Here is a 13949-nt window from a genome sequence, read left to right as displayed (position 1 = left end):
AATCGAGGATGACCCCCCAGGTTGCGTGGGTGGTCGGTGGGTGTTGGTGCTGTTCCCAGTGTGGTCGGCCACCAGGAGTCATCCCAGGCTGAGGGGGTGGAGCCGAGAATGAGGACCTCTGTCTTGTCGGAGTTCAGCTTCAGTCGGCTGTTCTTCATCCACTCGGCAACGGCCTTCATTTCTTCATGGAGGTTGGCTTTGGCGGTAAGGGGGTCCTTGGTGAGGGAGAGAATCAGCCGGGTGTCGTCGGCGAGGGAGATGATGTTGAGGTCATGCAGTTGGGCGATGTGGGCAAGCGGTGCCATGTAGATGTTGAACAATGTTGGGCTGAGGGATGATCCTTGTGGTACGCCGCAGATGATCCCGGAGGCTTCGGAATGGAAAGGTTTACCCATTCAGAAGTTAGCACTGCTGAATTATAGTTTGTAAAGAAAGGGGGTACCCATGACGATAGTTCCTAAATCAGGGTATATCAACAAATTGAAATCAAAAACAATTTAGGAACACGAAAATATATTATCGGACCTGATAAGCATGTACAGGAGACATGCATGTACCATTCATTTATAAAAAAAAAAATATATATATTTTTTATATTGTATAAATTGACCATATTAAATTTCATACAAAATGTAAAATGGCAATAACTCCAATATCAATTATTGCAAAAAGATTATCAGGAATTGTTGTCCAATGTTATCTTAACCAATGGTGCGATACTTTGTTTTCTATCTTGAAATTCATCAAACATTCGCTGGATTTATTACTATGTACATATTGCAACTCAAAATTGGAGCAAGAATGATGATTTAGAGCATGGCGTTTCTATACATAAATTCCTACACGCGTTTCGGCCGAAGCCTTCATCAGGATGCCATGTACATCATATAGTTTGAAACCTTGCTTTCTCATATGCGATTATTGGGCCTCCTCCTTGTGTTTACAAGAGAGTTATATTCTCTAGATAAGCTTTGATGGATCATTTGTTTGTGTACTCAAATCGCTCATAAGGACCAAGAGGTAAAATAGTTCCAAAACCTGTGCAGGTTTTATCTGCCACCTCAGTCTCTATCTGGATGAAGGAATTCTAAACCTTGCTGGGCAGATGGCTTGTGAGAGAAACTGGATTGCAGGTACGATGTTTATGCGCTTATCCTCACACGGCTGTATTTGAATGAAAGAGGTGTTCATATTTCCAATTAAGGTAAATAGATATTCATCGCCTCACAGTGCGGGTGTTTGCAGTCCGTGGCTATTAATGTGTTTCGTCCACAGAGGTGTTTTCAATAATTTTGGATTGGCGTTCTTTAAGGTCTCGGAAAACACACATCGCATCAGCCGTGCGTCATCGCTATCAGGACAAGCCATCTGCCCAGCAAGGTTTAGAATTCCTTCATCCAGATAGAGACTGAGGTGGCAGATAAAACCTGCACAGGCTTTGGAACTATTTTGCCTCTTCGTCCTTATAAGCGATTTGAGTACACAAACAATTGATCCATCAAAGCTTATCTAGAGAATATAACTGTCTTTTGTACACACAAGGAGGAGGCCCAATAATCACATATGAGAAAGCAAGGTTTCTAACTATATAATGTACATGGCATCCTGATGAAGGCTTCGGCCGAAATGCGCGTAGGAATTTATGTATAGAAAAGCCATGCTCTAAAGCATCATTCTTGCTCCAATTTTGAGTAGCAATATGTATATAGTAATAAATCCAACGAATGTTTGATGAATTTCAAGATAGAAAACAAAGTATCGCACCATTGGTTAAGATAACATTGGAACAACCATTCCTGATAATCTTTTTGCAATAATTGATATTGGAGTTATTGCCATTTTACATTTTGTATGAAATTTAAGTAACTTAACTTATATGTTGGATTGGTTCACCTAGAATTAGCATATCTTTTAAGAGTCAGAGCAATGGCACTGAGGTCTGGTTAGCATGCCTTTGTGCACCTTCAGAGTCGAAAAACCTGCAACAACAGTCCAACAATTTGGGAGTGATTATGCAAAACAAATAATTTCCTTACACTGACTATTTCCAATTTTCACTGGGATTTACCTAATGTGCCATTAAAGACCAGTGGTGGATGAGTTCATTCATGAGTCTAACAGCCTGTACCTACATCACTATGCCAAGGGTTCTCTTAGTTGTCTCAAAATTATGGTCACAGATCATTATCTGACCACAAGGTGGAACATGACCGTCTCATCATCGCCATAGGCTGCCAGGATCATCTGACCCTCACAGAATTTCGTGTACCAGATGGCCAGTTGAGCCCTTCCCCCCCCCCCCCCAAAAAAAAAACCACACCCTCCCTCCACACTGAGACTAGCTGAAAGGAAGCAACAGCAATCATGGGATGGGCAGTATGATGGAGGAGGCCAAACTTTCCAGTGACAAGCCACAGCTGACAGGTAAAAAGACCAGGGTACCAGAAGCAGAGCCATCTTGCCGTCAATCCCTCTGCAATATGGTGTTTTCTTGGATGTGCACAGGGAATCAGTGGTGTGCTATCTTTTATTGATCCTTGCTCCCTCCTACTAGACCCCTATTACTGATCTTCGGGCCTGCTGGCCCAAGTTGCCTTCTTGTGTAGTGTGCCACATCCTAGAGAAGCCAGACCAGATCGCCACCGCTAGCAGCCCAATCAGTGTGGGGAGTCACTCCATGAGCCTTAAGAGGGTCTCTGTGGCCTTAATCCCCAGATCGAAGTGTCTTCCTCTTATGTTCTGCCATGTGTAAAATAAGGGGGGGTGAAAGAGGGAGCACAACCCACTGAGGGGTGTGGGAGATCTCTGGCTCCATGGCATGCACAGCTAACTTTCAACATTCCAGTCTGGGTTTGAATGGGGCCTTCTCGACTGCCCAAGTCTATGGCTGCATGTCAGACTGTTGAGCAACAACTTGGTAGCCTCTCTTCACTTTTGTGGTTCAAGTTGGTAGCCAGTCTCTACACTCTAGTGGCTGTCACTCCTTGGGTATTTAATTAATATGGCCACGTCACTATTTAATGCAGTCCGCAATCACCAATGTCCGGTTCTTTGACTGCCTTAACTCCAGTGGACGTCGCACCACCACAGCTCACAGTGGGGCTGGTGGGCAGAGGTCCAATTGCTGAACTAACCGCGCCAACCAACAAACTTCGGGCGCATGCTTAAGGCACTTGGCTCACAAGTTACGTTCCATCCTGCTTCACAGCACCAAGCCCCCAGCTCCACTGTGAGGTTTCATGGATCACGGCCCAGAAAGGTGGCTAAAATGCGTCCTAGGAAGACAGCAACACCTATGTTGCTGCGCGGCTGGCTTCAGGCAACTTAGCAGGATAAGTGAGGGTGAATTGACACCCGAATGGTGCCTCATTAGAGTATTTCTTCCATTTTAGAACCTAAACCACACCCGAGGAAACCAATGTTAAATATGGAGGGAACCCAACAAATGTTACTTTTGCAGGAGTAAATCAACGTTGAATGCCCAACGAGGCCACTAATACAGGATGCAGAAAGAGATTTGTAATGTCAGAGGTTGTGCGGGAAGATCAATGTTGGATGTTTATTAAAACTCCCATTGTCTTAAAGACTGAAAAAGATGCCTGAAGAGGAATGCTGCATGTTTTGGATTTATTTTCAAGACATTAATCTTGTGGGGTTTTTTATACTGAAGATCTCAATAGCCACATGAATGCATGTTTTTCTAAGAAGTTTCTGGCATATTATGGTTTTATTAATCATTTCACTATATTTGTGATATATATATATATATATATATATATATATATATATATATATATATATATATATATCTCAAAGTGTTTTCTCTTTCATTTCACAAGCACAAAATAATGCCTTGAAGGTAAAGGATGTACTGTTTTCAAATAAAATCTGTCCTGGCCTCTTTCTATTTTGGGGTGAGACAACTCTGAGTCACATGGACGAAAATTGCAACTGAATGACGAGACTAATTCATGTCTCCAGTGTAAAATGGCGTATTCCTTTTCATTTCGCTCCGTGTACAGGTTACATTAGCCCCAGAAAGAGGTCCTCACACGCTCCGATTAGCCCTGCCAGAATCCCAGAGCAGTCCTTGGGAGTCAAAAGCCTGCCAGCAACGCCGGTGGCACACCCGCAATCCAACACCAAACGAAGGAGGAGCAAGCGACAGGAGTCCAAGCGAGTTCAGAGGTGAGAGGGTAGGTGCTCTTCAGAGGTCATGCCCTAGGTGGGATTGTGGTCAAATGTATTTAGGAGTATATGGTTGAGTGAACAGGCAAGTGTCCGGTGGAGGGAATGCTAACTGTATTCATTTGTAAGATTAATGGAGTTCAGTGATGAGAAGGCGAGCAGGGATTAGGTTTGTAGCTGGTGGAATAGATTCTAATGGGGCAGCATGGTTCAAGGGTGAATGGGTAGCACACATGAAAGGGTGAGTTGGTTTTAGGGGATCAAGGTAGGCCTGAAAGAGGGATGCAATAATTAAAATAGAAGGTAGTCTTCTAAGATGCAATGACAGATGGAGTACAGTACATAGATGAATGGCTGAGAGCTTTGAAGGTGAATCTTCAATTGTGAGAGCTGTGGGTTCAGGCGTGAGGATGGCGCCAATTGAGTAGTGAAAGGGTAGATGGTTAGGAGTGGGTGAATGGTCTGTTGCATGTGTGGTTGCATAGACGTCGATATCACAATGAGCAATTAGACTAATGTTCGTGGTTCAAAAAAGTATCCACTGTTAATCAGAATGTTTTGTGAACTTGTTTAATTGAACTAATATTGCAACCTGTGATGAGGTGGCCTGCGGGGACCTTAAGCGCCCTCTTGGTACGTGGGTGCCGGCGCTGGAGCCAATAATGCACACCACACATTGCTCATTAGCCGGAAGTCCAGCCCCCGGGCAGGCGCTTCCTTTTATTCAACCCCCGCAGGCCACGCCTGGCCTGCGGATGACGTGTGGCGGTCCTGTGACAGGACTGCAAACCATTACATCCCTTTCCAACTCAGTCTTTTGAAAACAAACAGTTCAATCAATTCCTGTGGCGGGCACACGGGTTCGGGGTACCTGTACACTGTGCAGTGGTGTTGGTCTTGCGTTATCAGCAAACAAAGTCTCACAGGCGCTTGCTTTGACGAGGATTTGTTCGCAGGTTATACCCCTGGGGACAGTTTCACAGCCGCGTGCTGTCGGGGGTTGACCCGATTGGAGGCGGGCCGGGGGATGGCGAGATGGTAGCCTCCTGTGTTCCCATTGCCTCCCTCGCTCCTTGGTCCTTCACTAGGATCTTCTTGTGCGGTGATGGCCAGGCCACTTGGTTGATTCTCGAGGGATCCTGTCGGATGTTCAGCTGGGATTTCCTTGAACCATGAGATGTTGCGCGACACTTCTTTGTTTCCTCTCTGTGCAGTTATCATGGTGCCATTGTTTGCAGTGACTGTCCAGGCCCCTGGTTCGTAGTTCGTTCTGAATTTCCCCCCTGGTCGACAGTCCTTGAGTAGGACGGTGGTCCCTGCTCGGAGATTCCTTGGTGCGGCATGGCGGCGGAGGCTTTCTCATTGATTTTGGTGAGTTCTTCGGTCTTCCATTTCCTCGACCTCCAGAGGCGGAGACTCCCATCCTGGGCATGTGGGGAGGAAGTCCCTCCTCGAGCCGTAGAGCCCGGGGCTCCTCTGTGTGGTGCAATGGGGAGTGCTCTGGTAGTCTCTTAGGAACTCGCAAAGCTTCTTCTCTGGGCCGGCCTGTTCGACCACTGCGATGCGGAACATCTTGTTTAACGTGTGCATAAAACGTTCAACAGCGCCATTGGCTTGTGGCCATTGAGGTGTGACTCGCCAGTGATGTATCCCCCGCTACCCTAGGAATGTGGCAAATTCTGTTCCATGGAATGGTGGCCCATTGTCGCTGCGGATCACGTGTGGAAACCCAAACATAGCAAATACCTTCTCCAGGACGGGGCCCACGTGGTTGAATGAGGTGGACACAACAGGCTCCACTATGGGGTATTTCGAGAAAGCGTCTATAAGCACTAACGCGTGTTTTCCTCCACGGAAGCTCCCGAAGTCTATGCTCACCTTGGGCCACGGGGCGGTGCATGCTTCTTCAGTAATCACTGGAGTCAGTCTTTCCGGGGCGCTCCTCAATTGGCTCGGTTGGAATGCCAGATGAAATCCTCGACCATTTCCTCCAGTTTGGGGAACCAGACCTTTTCCCTCATTCGCGCCTTCATCTTCGTTACTCCCTGATGACCTTCGTGAGTTAACTGGGTTGCGCGGTGTTTTAGTGCTTGAGGTATTACTAGCCTTGATCCACTCAGTAGGATTCCATCCCCCATGGCGCTGAGTTAGTTTCTTATCCGCCATATCTTAACCAGGTGTTTGTAGAGTCCTGGCATACACTGTGTCGGTGGCGGCAGCTTCCTTAATGTTCTCCAGGGTCATGGTTTGGGGGCAAGCAGCCGTTCACAATAGGTGTACGTAGTGTTCTGCACCTTCGGTGTCTTCCTGCGTTCCTTGTAGGATGGGGTGCCTTGTTAGGAAATCAGCAGGGTTTTTGGCTCCCGGCCGGTATACCACCTCCATATCATATCGCTGTAGTTGAACCTCTCATCGCACAATTTGGGGAGGGGGTGAGGCGCAGTTCCTTTAAAGAGAGGAACGAGGGGCTGGTGATCGGTGACCATGGTGAATGACAGCCCCCGTCGGGTACAGATGGAAATGGCTACAGGACCATTTTATGGCTAATGCTTCTCGCTTGATCTGAGCATATCTTGTTTCGGTGGGCATGAGTGACCTACTGGCGAACGCCAGGGCTGCCCATTGGCCGGGTTCGTGTTTTTAGGCTAGCACTGCTCCTAGTCCTACTGGGCTTGCGTCGACGAGCACCTCCTTTCTTTTTGCTGAATCGAAGTAGGCCAGTGTGGCTTTTTCCAGGAGTGCATCTTTTATGCCTTGAAACGCCTCCTCCTTCTGCCCCCATTTCCACTTGGTGTCTGTCCTGGTAAGGGCTCTGAGTGGTTCTGCCCAGGTGGCTAGTCCTGGGATGAATCTCCCGCAATATGTGGCCATTCCCAGAAAGCTTCGCACTTCCGTTGGCGTCCTCGGGGTGGGGTGTTCTTGATGGCTTGTGACTTCCTCGGGTCTACTTGGATGCCTTCCTGATTTAACACATACCCGAAGAACTCGAGGGATGTTTGGAAGAACTGACACTTGTCCCTGTGCAGCGCTGCTCCGTGCTCGCTGAGACGTTTTAATGTATTGCGGAGAGGTCTGTGGTGATCAGCAGCGGTTGTTGAGTGGATCAATTTATCGTCGCTGACGTTTAGCACCCCTGACAAACCTGACCGCATCTCCCATATCGTGTTTTGAAATATTCCTCTGCTCAGGATATCCCGAAATTGAGCCTTTTGTACCTTTGTAGCCCTAGGTGAGTGCTGAAAGTGGTGATGTAGCGGCTTCTGACAGCGGAAGTTGGTGGTACCCTGTATTTAAATAGATTTTCGAAAACCACTTGGACCAATTGACGTCAGCGATGATGTCGTCCATTGTTGGTGTGATGTGGCGTTCCCTTCGGATAGCTTTGTTCAGTAGCCTCATATCGATGCAGAGGCGTATGGCTCCTGGCTGCTAAGGTTTTTCCGCGATGACCATCTGGGACATCCACGGCGTTGGTCCTGACACCTTTTCGATGACGCCTTGCTCTTCCAGGGTTTCCAGCTCCTTCTCCACCAGTGGCCTTAGATTGAAGGGTAGTCTTCTGTGTCGTAGAGCGACTGGGGCAACCGATTTGTCAATGTGTAATTTGATGGGATCACACTTGATGCAACCAAGTCCTTGGAATAGCTCTGGGAACTGCCCGAGTAGCTTCTCTACTTGGTGGGTTTAGATCCTCCTGGCAAACGAGACGAGACCCAGGTCCTGTGCCGTGTGGCTGCTCAGTAAGGTGTCTGCTTCCCTGTCGATTACATGGATCGTTGCTGTGACTTCCAGGTCATCTGCTTTGATGGGGACTGAAATCTTCCCTTTCAGCGGAAGGTGTGTGTCCGCCCCATATGCATATATCCTGGTCTTGGACGGCATCACTGGTGGACATGGTTATAGACGTTGGTATTGTTGGAGGCCCATTACATTCACAGTTGCTCCGGTGTCGATGACTACTTTGATCTCAGTTCCGGAGACATGAATCATGCACGTCGGCTGGTGCCAACATCTTCGCTTGAGCTCCCGTGCGAATGATATTAGGTATACCTCTTCATCATCTTCTTCTGAAGAGTCTTCAACTGGCTCCTTTTTCTTTGGGCATCTTCAGATGGTGTTGGTTCTGTCACCGACAGTTGTCGTGCCGCCCGTGTTGGGGTTCTTTGGTTTCGATAGTCACGATCCCTGTCACGCCTTCAGCACACAGTGGCAAAGTGGTTGGGTATGCTGTAATTGGTACAAGTCTTCCCCTGTGCAGGACAGTCTTTTGCTGCGTGTGGCTTGTGGCTGCAGTAGCCATACCTCGGTTTGGATGTTTCCGGCTTTGGTTTCCTGAAGGAATCTCCCTTTGGCTTGGTTCTGAGGGCATCTGCCCGCTCCGTTTTGATGGTGTCGGACCGTCCTTGGGGGTTTGATGAGTGCCTGGTTCATCTCTTTTGCCCTGGCCGCAGACAGGTCATATGATCTCGCCAGTATCAACATATCTACGGGCGCAATCTTCGGTTGGCGTAGGATGAGGCCTCTCAGCGTCTTGTCTCTGCAGCCTTGGATTAGCTGCGCCCTGATCTCCTTTGGCTGGTCATCTTCGGTGCACGTGCTGGCGAGTTCGCGTAACTGGGCATAGAACGTGTTCATGGACTCCCCTTCCCTCTTGACGGACTTGACGCAGCTTGAACCGTTCGAAATCAGGGTTCAGTTGTGGGTCAAAGTGGGCATCTAGCGCGGTCACCGCAGCCTTGTAGTCCGTAGCCGCTCCCGTGTTAGGCAGGTGTTTAAAGAGCTTTAAGATCGAATCCCTAGCGTAGTGTAGTGGCAACGACCTCTTCACTGCCTCGCCGGTCTCACAGGTTGCGATAAGTAATTGTTCAGGCGCTCAATCCATATTTTCTACCTGGGGGATGCCGTCGCTGGATCCTCAGGTTCGCTGAATGGCGGTAACACCCCAGATGCTGCATGTTGGAAGGGGGGTTGGACGGGTGCTGCAGCTTGAGCGTTGTCCACCATGGCGGGTTAGAGCTAGAGATGCATGGGCTGGCAAAGAACTCGGACCACGTGCTCTATACTGGTGGGGCAGGCAGCAGAAGCTGTAGGGCAGAGGGGCAGTGCCAAGGGCCAAACTGTTGGGCCAAGGGAAGACTGGCAGCTGCACTGGTGAGCTCTGAGGTGAGGGGGCTCATGGGCACGTAGAGGTGTAGTCTGTGGTGCTGAGCGCGTGTTGGCAGCACACTTGTGGGTCTTTTCAAGCAAGAGCGGTCCCAAACGGGCGTGGCCTAACCGCGGTGATTAGCGCGGCAGGGTGCACTCATCCAGTAACGATGCGCGCACGTGTGCCCGAGGCATCGCGGTCCGTGGCTCTCCAACCATGACCGGAGGATCAGCGTGCCCGGCTGCAGCGGTCGGGTAGGCGGCAGAAATCTCGATCGAGGGTCACGGCCCTCCTTGTCACCAATGTGGTGTGGTGGCATATGGGAACCTTAAGCACGCTTTTTGTGCGCGGCCGCCGGTGCCAATAATGCCCACCACACACTGCTCATTAGCCGGAAGTCCAGCTCCCGAGTGGGCGCTTCCTTTTATTCAACCCCCGCAGGCAACGCCTGCCGGTCCTGTGACAACAGGACTGCTAACCATTACATAGCCCTCAGGGGAAACATTTTTATAATACTAGAGTTACGTATAAGAGCGCCAAGCACAGATATTGTACATGTCAATCAGGCCATCAAGCGTAATCACTTTGCAAGCTTGTCTTGCATACAGAAAACAAGTACAGCTAAGATGAAAGAAGTACTGGCTTTTCTCAACCAAATTGGATAAGAAGGTACTGGCATTGACAGTGTCAGTTTTGTTCAGATGAAGAACAGCTATAACATGTTTCAATCAGCAGAGTAAGCTTCCTTCGTACACAGTGGACACTCATACATCCAGAAGATCTAATACAGGGTCCTTTCTATCACAGAGATGAGGTAGGATGCACAGGAGATAGCAGGCTTTCTACACACACAACATGCACAGCACAGAAAAACAAATGTGAAAACATCATTGCCATCCACACAGCATACCAGAAAGGCTTTTTCACAAAGACGAGCTGCGCATGGGCAAAGCACTTACAAACTCTACATGCCAAATAAAAGGCACCTCTGCTGTCCATGAATGCACAATCCTACTGAGTTCCTGACAAGCACAACAAGCCCTGGCAAATCCAACACGTCTGTCTTGCATTATATTAAGGTCACATGAGCTTAAAATGAATGTCTGCCTAGAACACAGAGTGGCACGGGCTGGTGTCATTCTATGCATGAAAAATTGCAGAGCAGGAAATGACTGTATATTAGTATTATTGTGGTGCCTACTACCCTGGAAGAGTCCCTGAAGTTCTTTTCTCAGACTGGCAACAAGCTGCTCCACGAGAGGCAGATTTTAGTGAAGTATAAGGGTTGCAGTTAGTTATGTTGTCATGTGGGCCGGGCAATTTGAAATATTTTCACACAGATTATTGAAAACCTGCTCAAGTTCTCATATTTGGGGATAGTTTGTTTACTTAAGTTATTGGGAGGTCTCATACTGCTAATTACAGTGTCTTACATGTAGATGTTAGATTTTCATTCTACTTGTAATCTAGTACTCCTGCCATTCATACATAGCTATTCAAGACCGCATATGTGGGGATAGAGCTTATGTAGAGCAGTATAAGGTGCCATTTAGTCTGAGTATGGACGTTTAAAGCTGTAATGTCCGTTGGCTTTAAATGGACAGCAAACCATGATTTAGGAAGAAACATTCATGCATATCTTTGTTATAGTTTATGCATATTCCACTAGGATCTAATTTGGAGCAGACATGTTAGGGTCATACATGATGTACACTTTATTCACTGATTTGCATTTCCCAGGTGGCTTTTGTGAGAAAATGCCTCTTGGCTTGATCACCCCCATTTTTTCTGAACTTTTATCTATTGCTGGATTTTAGACTCCGCACACTGGGGATGCTGTTGTCCAGTTTCAGCCCCTAAAACATGTTGTAATTAGCTAATCACAAATTGGCGTGTTTAACTCTCCTATAAGGCGATGGTATATGGTGTAGAAATTGCACCCATGGCATGGTAAGTTAAATGTTACCTGTGGACTGCAGCCCTTATTGTACCATCCACTAATGTGACCAGCAAAACATATCTTCAGGCCTTAGGGGAGAGGATGTGGAGTTACAACCAGAGCTGCTGACTTTGGAACTGGGGAACTCGGTTGAGTCTCTGCATCGGCTCAATATCCTGTGATTCTAGGCAAATAGCTTAATCTCCCTGTGCCTACAAAAAAAAAACGAATGTGTTCTTGTGTAATGTAGCTGGTGCTCATGTAAAGCACTTCAATACCTTAGAGTAGAGTTCACACTATATAAAACTGCAAACAAATAAAATAAAAAGGCCTACCGTTGTAGCCTGACTGTTGCAGTTTAAACCTGCACTGTGATCCGTTAAAATAACCCTTTTTGAAAGGTAAGAACCTCTTTTAAACATTAGTAAGTCACGGTTATGTAGGCCTTTTAGTCCACAAGGTCGAGTGCATGGTATATAAAAGTGGGACATGTAGAAACGAAGTGTTGCCATATCCCTACAGTGATTACAAAAAGGGGGTGGTGATGGACAGAGTATCTGAGTTAATCAGAACACTCCTACCCAGTCAACAGATCAGGGCTTGATCCATCACCGTTTTTTAGCTCACTGCACCATCCCAGTTTAGAACCTGGCTATATGCAAATTAGTCTGTCCCTGGCCCAGTGCATCATGGGAACAGGGCAGACCAAACTACCAAGCCAATTCTTCACTGGAAAGGAAACAAGCTTCCGGGGACCGGTTTCTGGCATTACAGCCGTCTTCGGCCCGGCTTGCTTGAATCCTGATGGTGCACTGAGCAAGGGACTCATGTCTGAGCATACCCTTCCACACTCATGGTGGCCAAAATAATTACAAAAAGGGGGTGGTGATGGACAGAGTATCTGAGTTAATCAGAACACTCCTACCCAGTCAACAGATCAGGGCTTGATCCATCACCGTTTTTTAGCTCACTGCACCATCCCAGTTTAGAACCTGGCTATATGCAAATTAGCCTGTCCCTGGCCCAGTGCATCATGGGAACAGGGCAGACCAAACTACCAAGCCAATTCTTCACTGGAAAGGAAACAAGCTTCCGGGGACCGGTTTCTGGCATTACAGCCGTCTTCGGCCTGGCTTGCTTGAATCCTGATGGTGCAATGAGCAAGGGACTCATGTCTGAGCTTGGTAGTTTGGTCTGCCCTGTTCCCATGATGCACTGGGCCAGGGACAGACTAATTTGCATATAGCCAGGTTCTGAACTGGGATGGTGCAGTGAGCTAAAAAACGGTGATGGATCAAGCCCTGATCTTTGACTGGGTAGGAGTGTTCTGCTTAATTCAGATACTCTGTCCATCACCACCCCCTTTTTTAATCGTTTTGGCCACCACAAGTGTGGAAGGGTATGCTCAGATGTGAGTCCCTTGCTCACTGCACCATCAGGATTCAAGCAAGCCGGGCCGAAGACGGCTGTAATGCCAGAAACCGGTCCCCGGAAGCTTGTTTCCTTTCCAGTAAAGAATTGGCTTGGTAGTTTGGTCTGCCCTGTTCCCATGATGCACTGGGCCAGGGACAGACTAATTTGCATATAGCCAGGTTCTGAACTGGGATGGTGCAGTGGGCTAAAAAACGGTGATGGATCAAGCCCTGATCTTTGACTGGGTAGGAGTGTTCTGCTTAATTCAGATACTCTGTCCATCACCACCCCCTTTTTGAATCGTTTTGGCCACCACAAGTGTGGAAGGGTATGCTCAGATGTGAGTCCCTTGCTCACTGCACCATCAGGATTCAACCAAGCCGGGCCGAAGACGGCTCTAATGCCAGAAACCGGTCCCCGGAAGCTTGTTTCCTTTCCAGTAAAGAATTGGCTTGGTAGTTTGGTCTGCCCTGTTCCCATGATGCACTGGGCCAGGGACAGACTAATTTGCATATAGCCAGGTTCTGAACTGGGATGGTGCAGTGAGCTAAAAAACGGTGATGGATCAAGCCCTGATCTTTGACTGGGTAGGAGTGTTCTGCTTAATTCAGATACTCTGTCCATCACCACCCCCTTTTTGAATCGTTTTGGCCACCACAAGTGTGGAAGGGTATGCTCAGATGTGAGTCCCTTGCTCACTGCACCATCAGGATTCAAGCAAGCCGGGCCGAAGACGGCTGTAATGCCAGAAACCGGTCCCCGGAAGCTTGTTTCCTTTCCAGTAAAGAATTGGCTTGGTAGTTTGGTCTGCCCTGTTCCCATGATGCACTGGGCCAGGGACAGACTAATTTGCATATAGCCAGGTTCTGAACTGGGATGGTGCAGTGGGCTAAAAAACGGTGATGGATCAAGCCCTGATCTTTGACTGGGTAGGAGTGTTCTGCTTAATTCAGATACTCTGTCCATCACCACCCCCTTTTTGAATCGTTTTGGCCACCACAAGTGTGGAAGGGTATGCTCAGATGTGAGTCCCTTGCTCACTGCACCATCAGGATTCAACCAAGCCGGGCCGAAGACGGCTCTAATGCCAGAAACCGGTCCCCGGAAGCTTGTTTCCTTTCCAGTAAAGAATTGGCTTGGTAGTTTGGTCTGCCCTGTTCCCATGATGCACTGGGCCAGGGACAGACTAATTTGCATATAGCCAGGTTCTGAACTGGGATGGTGCAGTGAGCTAAAAAACGGTGATGGATCAAGCCCTGATCT

The 13949-nt window shown here is 48.0% G+C and overlaps 1 protein-coding gene across 3 annotated transcripts in view; it reads left to right on the top strand.

Annotated features, from left to right (window-relative positions):
• The window catches only part of LOC144783056 (uncharacterized), a 690025-nt gene that overhangs the window by 653196 nt on the left and 22880 nt on the right, over positions 1-13949 (top strand). For all 3 annotated transcript variants that reach the window (XM_078662228.1, XM_078662229.1, XM_078662227.1), the window contains exon 12: positions 4023-4188. In XM_078662228.1, the coding sequence (XP_078518354.1) occupies positions 4023-4188 (166 nt within the window). The remainder of the gene's footprint in view (positions 1-4022; positions 4189-13949) is intronic.

This window comes from Lissotriton helveticus, chromosome 9 (assembly GCF_964261635.1).
Source record: "Lissotriton helveticus chromosome 9, aLisHel1.1, whole genome shotgun sequence".
Taxonomy (NCBI): Eukaryota; Metazoa; Chordata; class Amphibia; order Caudata; family Salamandridae; genus Lissotriton; species Lissotriton helveticus.
Note: the sequence above shows the minus strand (reverse complement) of the source record. Positions and strands in the feature narration are given on the sequence as shown.